Source organism: Lonchura striata, chromosome 19 (assembly GCF_050655825.1).
Source record: "Lonchura striata isolate lonStrDom1 chromosome 19, ASM5065582v1, whole genome shotgun sequence".
NCBI lineage: Eukaryota > Metazoa > Chordata > Aves > Passeriformes > Estrildidae > Lonchura > Lonchura striata.
The window spans coordinates 5,329,570-5,345,742 of record NC_140721.1 but is presented as its reverse complement, the minus strand read 5'-3'; the positions used below and the strand labels follow the sequence as shown (position 1 = coordinate 5,345,742).

The window sequence follows — 16,173 nt, the reverse complement described above, 5'->3', positions numbered from 1 at the left end:
GAGCAGTTCAATTCCTGAGCAGATCATTTTCCAGAGTAATTGTATATTAAATAGAAATTGCTTCATCTCAATCACGTGCAAAGAGCAATTCCTAAATCCAGGGGCAGAAAGGGCCACAGGAAGTTTCCTGTTAACAACACAGAGATCTCAAAAAAGGTATCGTTTCCTCTCTCAAGGAAAACCTAACTCCAGCTTTGTTTAACTGGCCTTTCCACTGCAGTATATTAATTGAGACAAGTTCATCTGAGTGTCACTCGGTGTCCAAGAGCAGAGAAGGAAGCAGTGGTAGTAGAAACAATGGTCTTTATCAGGACGTATTTTTAGGGTCTCACAAACATGCAAGACATCTTAGAAATATTTCCTGTTTACACAGAGCTGTACTATCTGTGTGCAATGATATACTGCACATCCTGAGGTTAGCCAGCAATCAGAAATATATGGGAGCTAAATGAGGCTAGATTGGATAACATTCCTTGGGATATATAGCTCCCTTTTGAAAATTAATTCTCCAACAGCAGGGAGTTAGGAAAAGCTATCCTTAGATGGAAAAAGAGTGCAAATTTATATTAAAATATACAACATTTAAGATACAATGCATAACTTAGCAGATCTTTCATAAAGGCAAAAGAGACACTCAAATCACACCATGAAAAATTCACTGTGAAAAAGTGAAATTAGAAGAACCTGTTCTCAAAAATTAAGAAACAATGTCAAGTGGTCTGGGCATTTTTACAAGGAAAATGTCAAAACCTCAATGGGGAAGAGGGATAGAAACTGCAAAACCACAAGAGCATTTAACACTGGATTCATTGAAACTGGGAAAAAATAGATTAATCTGCTTTGTCCAAAGGAAAAATAGCATTTATCCTTGCTCTTCTTTTGCAGCCCAAGCCCTACCATAGGGTGTTACTGATTTCCTTCTAAAATACTTTTTGCCTCAAACATGACCAAAACAAGTTCCTTGGAGAAAGGTGACAAATTAATCCTCCCCACCCAAACCAGCCTGATCCTTCTCAAATTAACAGAGGCCATGCACAACACTTCACTGCCAGGATTTATTTCAGAGGTACAGGAAAAGAAAAACACATGAGTATAAAAACATTTCCAGTGATTATAACATCCAATTAAAGGTGTTCTAAGAAAAGATAAATTTCATCAGAAATTGCATCATTACAAGTCATGGAATAGTTTGAAAAGCTACCATAGGTAACAGTAGTAAACAAAAGTGCCTCTGTGTGCATAATACTGAAGAAAGAAGTGCAGAGTTCAGTGCAGCATCCTCCTTACACACAAGCAGCTCCAATCCCAGCTGCTTGGGGGCATTTTCCGGGAAGTCCCGTGGTTCAAAGGATCAGTTTACAAAATGCAGCTTCTGTGTCCAGTGACAGAGGGTTCTCAGCTCCCACAAACACAAAGCATCTCGAGTGTCTCGCCCCTACCAAGAGGGTCTGAGCTGCTCCTGCCCAGCAGATGTACCCTGCTTACATGAAACTGGATCTTGGTCCACAGTAAATTGCCAGCTGTGGTCTGGAATTTAAAGCCCACTGCTCTTTGGGGTCTCCACAGAATCTCCTTGCATGGAGAATGGTCAGAGTTACACAAGTGAAACCAGAGATAGAGCAGAACTCAGGAACTGCAGGAGGTACTGCAGTTCAAAGCAGGGGTTTGTCTGATGCCCTAACTGCCATGAGAAGATTCAGTGCAAAATAAATTCTTGGGAGACCAGTATAAATGGGAAAATTGTTTCTAATATGGTTCCAAAGTGTAACAGGAATGTACAAACTGTAAACCTCAAGGCAGTGTTAATCCATGCAATGAACACAGTATCCTCTGAACCTGCCCTCACTACTCACCAAGTATTCCCAACACTAAGTATCAAGCTGAGATACAACTAAAACCTAAAGAGGCCAAGTGTTCCTAAAGCCCACTGCAACTACCTAACCTATGCCAGAGCTTCAAAAGGACACAGCCACCTGAACCTCAAAAGGTTTTATACAGTGAATGATAAAAGCAAAACAAATATCCTATCAAGCTATTAACTTTCTATTTCAAAACAACCCTGAAAAAAATAAGGCTTTGAGAAAAAGAGCGAAAAGGAATCCACTCAGTTCTGAAGCAGAATTCCAGCATGAACATCCCAACACCCTTTGCTCTTCCACCTGAACCAAACCTGCTCTTTTCCATCCCTGTGCCAGTGAGGAGTGACTAACTGCTCACCACACCTGGGAGGGAGCTGTGGGTACAGAGCAGGGAGACTCAAAGTGCTCTGTCCCAGCACTGCAGACTGAGATTCTGGGGAATGTTGGTGTCCTTTCCTATCCTTTCCAAAGATCTCTATTTCCTCATCAAGAAGCAAGACCTTTTCAGAAGCTAACTACCTTTCAGGTTCATAAAGGTACAGGAAATTTCTATTCCATCTCCACCCACAAGTGCACAGGATACAGAAAGGTCTGAGCACCTCTAGAAAAACAAAAAGTTTGCAGACTGATTGCTATAAATTGAAGAAATTTACAGTTTTCCAAGATTATGCCAAATCATCAACCATGGGCTGCTCATCTATGCTAAAGCATTTCTCAACTTCTGCAATTTTCCTCAGAAGTTGTGGGATCCTGGCTCACTTCAAGCCAGGGACTGGTATAAAAATGAGTTTATGTTTTTTAATAAGGGGGGTAAAGGCAATAGGCAAATTGCTTAATTGTTTTATAAAATAAGAATTTAAAAAATCATGAATAGTGCATTTTGATAAACGTATTTCAATTTGGAAGAATCAGAAATTGAAAAGCCTACAAAGATTTCTTCAGTAAGGCATGAAGAGAAGGATCTACCAAAGGAGACTTTACGCACTCCAAAGATTTTGTTTTTCATGTGACCTGTTGTCACTGTTGTTTCCCAAAACGTAATTAGCTTATATCTCTAAGTCAAATAAGATTTCAAAACAAGCTAACTAGCTGTATCTAATAAATAATTTTTAAATAACTTCATTTAAAATCAAAATTTGGAAATCAATTATTAAGTGGTTAAAGCATACTAAATATTGCTTTGTAAATAAAATATCCTCTACAAAAAAAGGAACAAGCCTATAAACCTATTAAACATTGCAACTTCCTTAGGTTAAATCATTGCATCAGAAATGTCTATCACCTTAAAACATACAGCATTTCCTAAGTGTTATTTTACAGTTCTCATCCAGTGCAAGAGAGTTACTCTCCCCAGAATAAAATTAACCATTTCCACAATAAATTATCTTCTACGAGCTTCCAAAGTTTCTGAACATTCCTACCTGTCTTACTCCATCTTCTAAGAGCAAAAGCTTACAATCACTAAGACATAAAGAATCATCAGACTGCTGAACCAGGACCATTAAATGCTCTTTCTATTTTCAAAACCACCATCTGATTCTGGATTGTCAGTTTTCTGCAGCAAACTGCTCTCCTCCTCTGGCACATCCTTTTCTACTGGTGTTTGGCTAGGCTGAATCTAGGAGAAAAACAGGATAAAAATCAAATTAACAATTCAAAAGTATCATGTTGCTCTGTATTATCCATACCATTATATAAAGAAGTCTGTCACGCTTGCTAAAAATTGAGAAGATTAAAAAATCTAGTAAAAATCCACTATAGTGATATCAAAACATTAAATGTCATGCAAAAATAAAAGCAACAATTCTGCAGAATCTCTGATAGATACTGAGCTCAGAGACATCACAAATACTCCATTCTACCATCTTTCTCAACCATACAGAGAAACACAGGAACAGAATACCTAAAAAAATTTATAATAGTATAAAATAGAAATGAGATACCAGCCAGCCAGGAACTTTCATTATTATATCCCCTAAGACACTGAGGTTTCATAGTCTTCTAAAACCCCTTCAACCTCATCACCAACAATGCAGAATTCCTATTTCAAAGATTCCCCAGCACATGAGCACAGCCATGACAGCATGGAAAATTATGCACAAACAAAATTATTCTGGAAAAAACAGTGCTTGTGTAGAAACAGCAATGCTTGGTCAGTTCATCTTGTTTGGGCAGGTTAAGTCATCCCTGCAGAAATTAAACAGAGCCTGGTAATTAAATAACTTCAGTCCAGCTGTCTCATCCTTCCCAAATTCAAGCAACAATTTACAGGAAACCTTTGGGTGCAAATCACAGAATGGAGCACCAAGAGCTCACTTACAACCTGCCAGAATTTTGGCAGCACTTGATTTGTCATCTTTACAGAAACTAGGGACCTAACAGTGAGGGAGAGAAACCTGTCTTGTTTCACTGCTGTGTGATGCTGTAACAGTTACTCAGAGTCTTTCAGCACATCAGCAAATTCTTTTGAGCCAGGACATATCCTTTTTAAAATTCCTTCTGCTGCCAAGGATTAATACAGTTATGTTCAGATGCATATGAAAACAAATGAAGTAATAAAAAAGAAAAAAAAAAATCACACCAACATTAATCAGTGTTTCCTAATGTATTACCTGAAAAGGTTCACTGATGCCAACTATTGACTGCAAGTTATTGCTATAATAACAAAGCAAAAATTCTCCTCCCATCTTGGGTATTTCTGAAGCACTCATGTAAACCTGGCAAGAATAAGAACAGGCAATGAGCAATTTCCACAGAAAAAGAAGTTTACAAAAAAGCCCTTCAGTACACCATCAAAATCACTATTTGCTATTTATAAGCACGTTTTAAAACGTAAGCTAAAACGGATGGGGACAAAAATAACTCAGGAAATCATCTGAAAATTAAATCAGGGAGGAGAAGGAATATGCTTCACCGTGTCAGCAGACTGGCTTGGTTCAGTGACAAGGGAGAAGAGACCCGGAGTGGTTGGAAGGGAAGGGCCAAAGCCAGAGAGCAGCAGAGGGAGTGGAGGTGCCTCCTGGTGGCAACAACAGAGCACTCCACAAGCTTGGTTTGCTCCTGTCCCAAGGAGCCACCGTTCCCAATTCCAGCTTCTATTTGTTCAGATAACTATTTTTATATTTATAAATATATCAATATATTTATTTATATTTTTATATAAATAAAAATATTTATCATTTGCATCAAAATAAGATTTTTTTTTTTGTTTAAATCACTTTAGGTAATCACTACTAGAAGGCTTTGTAGCAGACAGCAGTTTTTAAAGAGATACCAAAAGATTCAATGGGAAGAATTAGGAAGAGGGATTTTAAACTATAATATTGTTCCCAATTAGATTCAACTGGGAAGAGGATACAGAACCCCTGAGGGGAAGGGGATATGGAACAGACCTCAAATGCTACTCTATGGAAAACTACATTAGAAAGAAATGCAACTGACCTGTTTGCTGTTTTTGCTGGAAGAAACTTCATCATCTTCCACCCAAGCATAAGTAACATAATCCTTCACATGCTTGAAAGTCACCTGCAGAGAAAGATACACACTATCAGCTTCCTGATGGAAACAAAAGCCATACTACATGAAAAACAAAATTGTGAGAGATGTTTACTGTTTCACGGAAGTAATTAAAACACTCTTAGGATCAAACATTTTGGGGGCACGGACACATCTGTTTCTGAGAGGGTGGGACTCCTCTATTCTCCCACCCTTCCATTGACTTTTATTTTTGTTGCATCAACTCCTTTCCACAGCTTCTGCAACATTTTGCTTCAATAAACAAGATTACCTTAGCAGGGAATTTAAAGGGTGTGGAAGAACTCCCATGCTGTAGAGTTAAACTGTCATCACACAGAAACTAATCAAGGACACAGCTATTTCACAGAGTTCTGCACTAGCAGGAATCAGTGCTCTAAAACTCTCAAGGACCTCCTGCAGTCACATTCCCCATCTTTGCTGGAGAGCCACAATGAGGTAACAATACCTGGAAGAGCCCAATCCAGTCCCAAGCACTGCTGGGGAGTTCAGGCGCCGCAGAGTAGCGGATGAGAACATCGTGCTCTGCACTCCACTCACCCTCAGGATGCAGCATGACCATGGGATCTGAGACAAGAGGCTTCATCTACACAAAAAACCAGAGTTTAAAACTCAGTCAAGCCTATCATTCTTTCAGTTATTCTTCTCAAGTTATTCTCTGCTACAATTGCTACCTGTGGGATTCTTTAACTGAATGGAAATAACCTGACAGCGATTTGCTGCCTTCACTATGATCAAAATGAAACAGAGATTATGGTTTAGGAAATCAGCTGCTGTAAGGCAACACTAAGTAAAACAAACTTTTTCTTAACAACATAACTGGGACAGCACCTCAAGTGTGAAAGTTCCTGTGACAGGTTTGTGATCACTGATGCCATAGCTCATGTGACTGACATAGCTATTCAAAGTAACAGAAATTGGGTTCTCTTCTTCAGGGAATTCGCCTTCTTTTGATGCAACCTCGCTGAGATTTTTCACTTTCCATAAAATTCTATCTGTCCATGCTGGCTTTCTTTTCTTCTCACTGCAAAATGTAAGGTAAAAAGTGAAATGAGCAGAGAAACAAGTTGCCAAAAGCTAAGAATGCTGTGCAAAATCTACTCAGATTCCAAAGACTATGAGATACATATTAATAAAAGGAGGCAATCATACTCAAGCTTCATTTTACAGCTCTGATTAATGTGTTTTACAAGCAACATTTCCTTAATTTGAACTTCATTCAGCACAGATCATGGCTTTCTGAAAGAGGAGTAAAATGAAGGGGAGAAGGACGTTTCAGTGGGTTAGTTGGCTTCATACAGGAAATGATACTTTCTCCTAAAACCCTGTAAAAACATGCATGAATTTAGAGATAATACAACAACTGCCCCAGGTTCCAAACATACAGATATTTTGAGAAATGAGGGTGTAAATGTAAGGAATATGTAGGAAGAGTCTGAATGACATTGGAAATTATTCAAAATATTTGAGAGCAAGTTTCTTTCAACAACACAAGACAGGACAAACTTGGGTAGCTTATGATAATCACAGGTGCCACAGCAATGCTTTATTTACAAGTTCCTCTAAATTGTACCAGCCTGCATTTCAGGTTTGCAAGCTACTGCTGTCTCATAACAACAGGCTTTCAAAATTCCATCATCAAGGGAGTTGTGCCTGCAACTGTACTATACATCAAACTGTTATCACAATGCAGAGTTTCCTTTTATACCATATCAATTACACCAGAAGACATGAGCCCTCTGTGGTTCTCTCTGTAGTGGGAGGAAGGCTTAACAGCAACTCTCTGGATGGGTGGATCACTTCAAATTGAAATGGAGAAAAGATCATACCCTATGGAAGAGGAATTAGAATGGACTGGATTGGATTATGAAAGTTAAAAGCAGGATATGTAAGGAAAACTGTCAGTTGAAATATCAAAACCAAGGCCATTTACTTCAATATTCAACATAATTTTGTTGTACCTCTTCCTACCTTTATTAAAGTGGAAAGATTTGAAATTACTAAGGGCCCTTATCCCACTTACTGCAGTAATTCTATAAACAGACAGAAATCTTTAGGAGATGCCAGATGTCTGCTCTGCTGTGCAGGAAAATATCAAAAGAACAGCTTAAGGTAAAACACTCACTGTTTTAGAGAAAATGGAGTATTGGATGGCAAACCCTCAGAATTCACACTGAAGGAATATCAAAAATAAAATTTTCTGTGCTTCAGTAAAAGCAACTTTTGCAGGGTGCTTGCCTTGAGGTCTTGCTGGTCACCCCATCTGAGCAAAGTCTCTCTGGTAGCTTGAACAGCAGCAGGATGCACGCAGAATGTGTAACCACACTTTTTGTTCTCTAAACCAGCCAATACAGACAACCAGGCTATGAATCATTTGTAAAATGTCCAGGTTGGATTATTTTAAGTCTTTTTTGTCAGGTGGATTTACTGCTGGTCCCATTATATCTCATTATATTAAATTAGGAAGCAAAATGTCTTTGGGTCCACATGAATAAACTTCCAATATTAAGTGCAACAGCAGAGTAGATAACACTTCAGCTTTCAGACAGGTTAAGAAAATCCCTAAAGAAAATCAGCTGTCATCTGATTTTCAAATATTTCACAAAAAATCAAAGCAAAAGCTCAGATGGAGCCTTGCTTTGATTCTGAAATATTAAAAAAAACTACAAAATTCAGAAAGTTCTCTTCTTACTTAAACCAAAACAGGGACTTCTGTTCTCTGGAAGCAAAGAAAAAGATCAGTACAAAACCCTGTTTGACAGGAACTTATCCTTCTGTGGAAACATAAGACTAATACTTAACACACAGACTTTAATATCACAGAAAAACGTTGGAAATTTAAGATACTCCATCTTCAACTTAAAATAATCAATAAAGTAAATTATACATTAATTTTCAAATACCAGCATATTAAATGAAATGCTTAAACAAAGAAGGGAAGCAAAAATGACCAACAATTATTCTTTGCTCCTTTTTGACAACCAATGAGCACTTCTAGTAGGAAAGAACAAACCAAAAGTAGCTTAAACAAGCACTCGTTTATTTTCTTAATTTGATCTTTCCAAAAGTCAGTTGGGTTGTTTCATTACTTCCCTCATACAATCAGCAGACCCCAGCTTCTTCAGCCAAAAATATTCATTTATTCAGATTTGATCAATCCAAGCCTGACAGAACAGCTCAACAACCCCAGTACACACAGGAAATTCAAGTTTGCTGATTACTGCAGTAATATTTAACCAAGCACCACATTCATTCTCATATTCCACATCTAAACTCATTTTATCTTTTACCTTGTGTCATAGACCTCCGAGTCAAGGTCAAACTTGTAGGTGGGCTTAAACTGCAGAGGACCCTCTTTGAAGTCCTTCAGAAATTCTTCCTGATTTTTTGCCATATTTAACTGCAGAAATAAAAAGTAACTTTTAAAGATTCTGTTAAAAAAAAAATCAGAGCTTAAAGGATGATTGGGAAAGGATCTTCCAAGAATTCAACATTGCAGTCAGTATAACACTGGCAAGGTAAATTTAGAAGGGCCTCTTTGTTACAGCCAGAACTTGACACAATCTATCTAAAAGTTTAGAGGCAATTCTACCCAAAACATCCAGAATAAGGCTGTCTTAAAAAGAATTCCTGGGAGAAGAGGATAAAGGTGAGAAACAACTGACAAAATATGAAGTTCAGAGAAATCTCCAGTCAAACATGACATTTGTAAATGAGTAAGAAACTGCACAAAAGCAAAAAAAGTTTTCAGTTAATTGGGGCTTATGACCACCTCATGTTCCACCTCATGACTGCTCTGAATTTGTGTTCTTTAACAGAAGTTAGAAGCTCAAGGTGTAATTTAACTACCACGTTGAGTTTGTGTGCATTAAAACCAAAACCCAAACCCCCAGAGAACTGAGCCAACCCACCTGGTCCTTTTCCCAGAGCAGATTGAAACGCTTGTTACTGATTGATTCTCTGACAAAGTGTATCCCATAATCTGCTATCCGGAAGTTTAGGTCTCCAAACCAGAAGAGAAGCCTTAAAACCAAACCAAGATGCGTCAAACAAGGAAGATTTATATGAATCTATTAACTCAAGGGAAAATTTGACAGAATATTAGCCATTACACTAATTAGGCGATCTAATCACTTTTATTACTAAATGCAAACAGCTTAAGTAGTTAAACACAAACATTAAGTAGTTATAGACAAGCTTACACAGGGAAAACCTGCTGCTAAACAAAAAAAAAAAAAAAATTCGAAGTATTGAAACAGTAAATTAAGTCCCTTGCATTCCTGCTGCTTGCTTATTACTGCCTGAATATTAACTTCTTCTCCATATGACATCTCTGAACATTAACAGCAACCTAAAAGATTTTTGGTATAAACAGTCTTTAGCTTCTAAAGCTTTCCTGTATAACATGTACAGTCTATGTGCCAACAAATGAATGTAAATAGAGAATGGAAAAGAACAGTCTTGTAAAACAGACATCTGTCTCAGGTTATCTTATGCTCCCAGGGTTCAGGGTCAAGGCTGAAGGGCAATTTAAAACAAAATGATGGACAAAAATCCAAACCCAAAACTCTTCAGTGCAAGAGTTCACCCTATAACAGATAAAAAACCCACAGAACTGAGTGAACAACTCACTCATGATCCAAGGGACTTGGAATATCCTCTCCTTCAAACTGCATTTCCAGAATTTTCTCGAAGTCATCCAGGCGCTGCTCTGTGTTCTCCATGTGAGCGGGCAAGTGGCAGTTCATGAAACAGATCGTGTGCCCAAAGAGGGACATGTGGACGCTGACTCCTCCTTTGTTCCCCTGGGATGGAAGATGAACAGCATTCCCTGAAACTGCAGTCAGTGCCCGCAAATGTAACTAACACCACCTATAACCTTTTAAATCTTGCAATCAGTACAATTTCTTTCTACACAACTTGTTGCGTATCAGCAAATAAACTGAAATCTGAAATTACGGTCTGGGCTGCACATGAGGTTCAAACAAATGAGTCTGCTTGTCAGGTTATGAATTTGTAATTAAAGCACATCTCCTCTGCCCCAGCAGGGACCCATAGAGAAGCACAGAGCAGCAGCAGTGAGCAGGTAAGCACCCCTCAGGCAGTCCTTACCCAGTAGCCATAGAGGCCTGTGCGGGTGTAGTCGGTGTGGATGTCCTGGATGAAGGGAAGGTGCACGTGCTTCACAAAAATCAGCAGCAGCAGCCCCTGCATGCGAACTGAGGAGAGCTGGGGAGATAGAAAAGAAGGAATGGTCATTTCCAGGAGTTCCTTGGCTTTACTTCATAGAAGCTTTAGGTGAAGAAGGCCACAGCAGAAGTCGTGCAACTCCCTCACCAAGCCTGGCCTCAATACTGGCACGCAGTAAATGCAGACTCATTTCAGTGCTGTGAAAAACATATTCCTTATAAACAAATCTGATCAATTCCTCTGCTAATTAACACAGTTCTAACATTAGATTTTAATCTGAAGTCGACCTCAAAATATGCACCTGCCCAAACCTTTTTAAAGACTTCTGCCTCACCAGCCTCTTGTTTCTGCCTTTAACAATCCTGTTCATGAAGGACCAAATCCTTTACTTTTCACCTAAAAGCTTTATAACTCACACCTACAAGTCCTCCAACAGCAGCAAGTTTTTCCAACTGAAGCAGCCTTGAGCAGGATCATTAAATATTCTAAATGCCTTCAAAAGCACAGCAGTCAATTCCAGGCATCTGCAAAAACAATGAGCTGCAAATAGCAGAAGCTCCTGCCTTGCAGTGCCTGTAAAAACTGATTTACCAAACACTTAGAGAGCACATAAGGCACAGGGTTTTTGTGGTTTGGGCTTTTTTTTGGTTTGTATGTGTGGAAATAGTCTAATAAAGATGTCCTTCGTTGAACATTTATGGACTTTACAATGATCCTGGCATAAGGCACAAAATTCATTGTGTCTTAATGATTATGATTCGATTTAAAATACAGGCATTGAAATACTGAAATTAACTGTAGCTCAATTTTATGCTGGATTAATTTAGAAAAAGACTATGTTAGAATAAAACTGACTATACAACTGCTGGAGAAGCACAAAAAAATCAACCCAAAATTTAAAACAGAATTCCTCCTTTGTCTCCCTAGCTACACAATTAAATTATTTAAGAATATATTTTAATGTTTTCATTGTCCTTGAACCCAACAAAATACCACACAGAATACTGAAACAATGGACTGCAATTACTAATGATGCATAAATATTTTAGTAGTCAGCATTCTTCTTTCCATAATTACATTCATGAAGTACCAAGATCTTCCAGTCCCTTCATTATTTATTTCCTTTTTTTCACCCCACTGTGGCCAGCCCCCAGAGATTTCTCAAGAGCCACAGGACCTGAACACAACAAGGCACTGACCCCTCCCCTGCTGGGACCGGTCCCACCAGCCCTTAGAGCCAAAAGCAAAGCCCTTGCACAGAGGGAACACGATCCTTGGATGATGGAAGAATTGACTGTGACCAATTGAACACTCTGAAAACAGACCCTGTTACTGAGGGGACAGAATGTCCCAAGGATGACACCTCTCCCTCCACACCCAACCTCATCACAGGTCAGCCAAGGGGTAAACGCTCCTCCCCTGCTCAGCCAAATTCCTGTCTGAGTCCTGGGATAACCTTTCCTTGCTGCCTGGTTTGATTTTGACCCTTCCTGACAGCTCCCCCTTATTACCAGAGCTAATCAAGTCCTGCTGAAAGCCATCAGGTGGCAGCATCCATTCATTAGTGTGCTCCAAACTGCCTCTGGTATAAATTAGAATTCAAAATCAGCCAGGCGTACCAGCAGGAATTCTTTTAACTCTGTGTATACAGGGCCTGAATATCAGCCCACGGCCAGATTTTGAATTTTTATCAGCAATGACTTAGACCAGAGTGAACAATGTGGGTTTTTTCCTTTTTGTAATTCCCAGTGGGTCCTTTGTTTTGTTTAGTTACAATTAAAAGAACAGCACAACTACTGAGTCTGATTAGCATGCAGATAATGCAATCACCTCAGCAAAATCAGCCCGAAATAGTGCTTGGTTCAGAAAAATCACTACAAAAGGCTTTTAATTTCTCTTTACTAGAGAAATTCAGGATATCTTCCTATGTTTATTGTTGTCATTATTAAAATAGCAAGTACTTTAGCTGCTCTTACGTCTCTGATATTACCCCAAAATCTTATAATTTAAATTCTCATAAAATGTTATAGGTCTTCAACCAAAAATTAAGTCCTCATGTAAATATATACACCCACTAAAATCCTGTTTTACACATGTGCAATTTATTTTCACCTGCAAACAAACTGGAAAAAGAGAAAAAAAACAAATAAAAGAGCCTTACCAATCTTAATGAAAATCACTGCCATTGCTTGGGATATTTATAGTGCAAGACTACATTAGAAGCATCACAATACAGTTCCCCAATATTGCACAGAGCAAAAAACTTTTCTACAAACAAGAGAGAGATAAAGATATTGTGGCCACAAGAAATATGCTGTTCAGTATGAGTTCACATCACATGAAAAACAGGAAAACACGGGTGTGATGAAGAATCATTTCTAACATATGTGTACCTATGGAATGACAGACACCTGCGAAAACACCATCAACTTATATTTTATGGATAATCTGAGGAAAAAAAATTAAGACTTTTCCTTCAGTGCTCTGACACTTAAGAGTGGTGTGAATAATTACCTTGATATATCCCAAGGGAGACAAGACAGTCATGAAAAAAATGCTCCATGGATCATCAAATGCCAAGTCAGACAGAAAATTTGTGATTTTTGAATTCACCTCCTGTAAGCTGAATACATCACAATTACTCACATTGCACCAGTTGGCTTGGACAGAATTTATAGGAACTTTGCAGAACAAAGATCTCAGAAATTTCTTTCTGTTCAGTTTCTCATTCAAGCAGTTTAACCCACACACAGATCTGACACATCTGACAAAATTAAAGGAGGTTATATACACCTGAAGGTAAAGTTTAAGCCTATGCCATACTCAAGATGTGTTATAAAAACCTGATTGTTAGGACTTCAGAATTTCAGCCTAGTTTGGAAAACACAGTGGCAGATTGTGCCTAACAAGCTTGCACCAATTCCCTTAAAACATGCTGAATTTCCAATAACTTTCATATCAAAATGAACATGCTAACAAAAAAAAAAACCAGCAGCCCAAAATTTTCGCGTGTTTAGAAAAAAGATATTCTGCATTCTGTCACCACATAGCAGCAGCTAACTGGTATAAATAATCTCTAAGTTAGTCCCCTGTTAGTTAGGCTACGTTAGTCTTCACCCTCTAGTAGCAATAGTGTTAAACCATCTCCCAGGCAGTGATTCACATCAGTCCGCCCAAAACAGACCATGCTGAGACCCAGCAAGTTTGCAATAAACTCATAAAGCAAGTTCTTTAATACCACTCACCCTATAACATACATATCCATGGTGGGGCCCGTCGAGTTGAGCTGAAGTAAACCCGTGACATCAGGAGGGGGAGAAGCTGTGCCCACATTCCAGGTAACTAAGTGTAGTCTAAAAACAAACAGAAACCACAAAAATACAGTGCTAAAATTGAAATGGGGACAGGCAACCAACTCTAAGAACATTCTAATTTCCCCACAGAACTTCTATCTCTTTCCATCAACCAGAAATCCATTTTGCCAGGCCCCGACACCACCACGAAAACAACCAACTGGAGGCAGCAAAACCTGAATTCTTGCCGCTTATCCTTCAGCTTTTTCCCCCAGATGAGGAAAGCTTCATCCAGGGTGCGAGACACTTCTTCGTGGATCTCGTCATCCGAGCTGATGTCCTCCACGCAGGCCATCAGCTGGGCCACCCTGTGGCGGAGCTGCAGGCGGCCGCTGGAGCCGGTGCTGCTGAGGCTGGCCGAGCGGCTGCGGAGGCTGGCCCCGCTCTCCGGCTCGCTCAGGGAGAGCCCCTCGCAGTGCTGAAATGCGTCCTCGCTGCTCGAGGCCATCTGCTCTCCAAGCTGAAGCTACGCCCTGAAGGACCGGCCCGTTAAAATCAAGAGATTGAAAAGGGATTTCCAGATCTTGTGGGATTCAGCATTGCTTCCAACACAAAAGGATAAATGTAGGTGCAGCAATGCTGGGGGAAAAAAAAAAAACAACCTGTGGTGTTCCCAGCGCACTCGCTGGGTTGTTACAAAAGCTGCAATCGCGGTGTACCACACGCAGTGAATTGTTTTTTTTCATAATAGATTTAATGTGGTTAATTCGACGAGCTCAGGGTTTAAAAGAATTTATTGTCGGTTTGAATGGATCATGTGCCTGTCTGCAGGCAAGGAGAAATGTAATCTCCAGCTCCAAAACATGCAAAGTTCTGATCAGAACCAAGCAAAGCCACTGACTCAACATTCACATCACAGCGCTGTTTCTTTACAAAGTGGTTATTTCAGTAACAAAGCTTCTAAAAAGAGATTCATTTTATTGTCAGTTGTGTTACACGACAGACAGGCTTAAAAAAAAATAAATTGTTAATTTTCCATCATCTTAGAGTTCTATCATGACCTTATAAACACTGATAATTAGTGAATCCCATCAATGTACCCATTATTAAGGCTGTGTTTTTATCCCACAATCAACTGCCTGCTCAAGGTGATGTGTACAGAAATGTGCACAGAAAAGCAGGAAAATAACCTTCCACAATAGATTAAAGTGATACATAATTTCCCTCACTAATAATGTATCTTTGTAAGACTGTGCTGAAGTCACACAAAAGCTCTCCAAAACAAATTTCTAGGGGGAAAAAAAGTAGGTAGGCTGCAGATCTAATTTTGCCACCGGAGATGTATCACTGGGGAACGCTCTCCAGTTACTAATTTTGTAAGACAATTACCTGATTAAACAAAACTGAAATCATGTTGGAAGACATCAGTCATTACAGACAGAAATTCAGTTCTTCAAGGTGCCCAGTGACCACAGTACTGACAAAAAACACAGATCTCGGAGGTAGAAACAAACACTGTCCTAAATACAAGCAACCTACTAAAGTCGTTATTTAGCATCACCGCTGCTAATCCTCAAGTGACTCAATAGCGGAGAAATTTCTCAGGGTCACAGTGCTCATAGTAAAGCCTCCAAAGGATTTTTAAGATATTTGAGCTCATGACAGCTTGTTAGTTTGGCTGTTTCAATTTTCCTGTCACAGGCTGTTACCCAAATCCCATCTAAGCAGGTTTCTGTAGGGAATCGAGCCCAGACGGGACACCGACAGAGAGCGAAGACACATCGTTAAAACACCGTAAAAGCAGAAGCTCAGTGTTTACTCAAGCTTTTTCTTCCTCGTGGAAAGTGACAAGTTCGAGACATGACAGAAGTGCCCTCATCACACACAAACAGAGCTCCGGGGAATCCCAACACCCAGAAATGCCCCCTAAGCCTCCCTGAACCACTCCAGTACCGACCTTCCAAACCAGAAAATCAGCTTTTCTCCTCTATTTCATATGACTACGCAACGCCGCCAATTTGTTTAATTCTGCGCTGAATAAGCGCGCATACACAAGTTTCGCTAATTTACGCAAGCGCTTGGGGGCCACTCTTCGGAGCCGCCGCCCTCAGCCCCGCGCCCACTCCCTCACCTCAACTCCTTGGTGGGAAGGCCCGCGGGCTCCATGCCGGGGGTTCCCGCAGGGAAGCGCTGCCCAGGGACGGGGAAGGGACGGGGAAGGGCCGGCGGAGCCCCCGGCGCTCCCCTCGCTCGGCCCGGCCCGGCCCGGCCCGGCGCCGCCTCCGCGCCGCCCTCAG

The 16,173-nt window shown here is 39.9% G+C and overlaps 1 protein-coding gene across 5 annotated transcripts; it reads right to left on the bottom strand.

Moving 5' to 3' along the window:
• Positions 1 to 1,041: 1,041 nt before the first annotated feature.
• On the bottom strand, positions 1,042 to 16,148 carry INPP5K (inositol polyphosphate-5-phosphatase K). 5 transcript variants are annotated; one of them, XM_085557415.1, is made up of 14 exons: positions 16,008 to 16,148; positions 14,113 to 14,515; positions 13,829 to 13,936; positions 13,098 to 13,206; positions 10,506 to 10,622; positions 10,026 to 10,198; positions 9,305 to 9,416; positions 8,684 to 8,793; positions 8,086 to 8,112; positions 6,225 to 6,417; positions 5,842 to 5,979; positions 5,301 to 5,384; positions 4,472 to 4,576; positions 1,042 to 3,477 (listed from the first exon to the last, which is right to left on the bottom strand). In XM_085557415.1, the coding sequence occupies exons 2-14, from the start codon at positions 14,382 to 14,384 to the stop codon at positions 3,361 to 3,363; spliced, it is 1,665 nt and encodes a 554-aa protein (XP_085413541.1). In that variant the 5' UTR covers positions 14,385 to 14,515; positions 16,008 to 16,148; the 3' UTR covers positions 1,042 to 3,360. The 5 variants fall into 5 exon arrangements, with proteins under 5 accessions (XP_085413541.1, XP_085413543.1, XP_085413544.1 ...); XM_085557417.1 differs by having other exon boundaries at positions 14,113 to 14,409; XM_085557418.1 differs by lacking the exon at positions 8,086 to 8,112.
• Positions 16,149 to 16,173: the final 25 nt, after the last annotated feature.

Bases quoted from the DNA above. Each gene is read 5' to 3' on its own strand.
- INPP5K (XM_085557415.1), bottom strand. From the start codon at position 14,384: ATGGCCTCGAGCAGCGAGGACGCATTTCAGCACTGCGAGGGGCTCTCC. The intron at 9,417-10,025 runs GTGAGTTGTTCA...TTTGGTTTTAAG, and splicing joins CCAAGTCCCTTGGATCATGA to GCTTCTCTTCTGGTTTGGAG. The intron at 5,385-5,841 runs GTATTGTTACCT...CTTTCTCTGCAG, and splicing joins ACTGGATTGGGCTCTTCCAG to GTGACTTTCAAGCATGTGAA.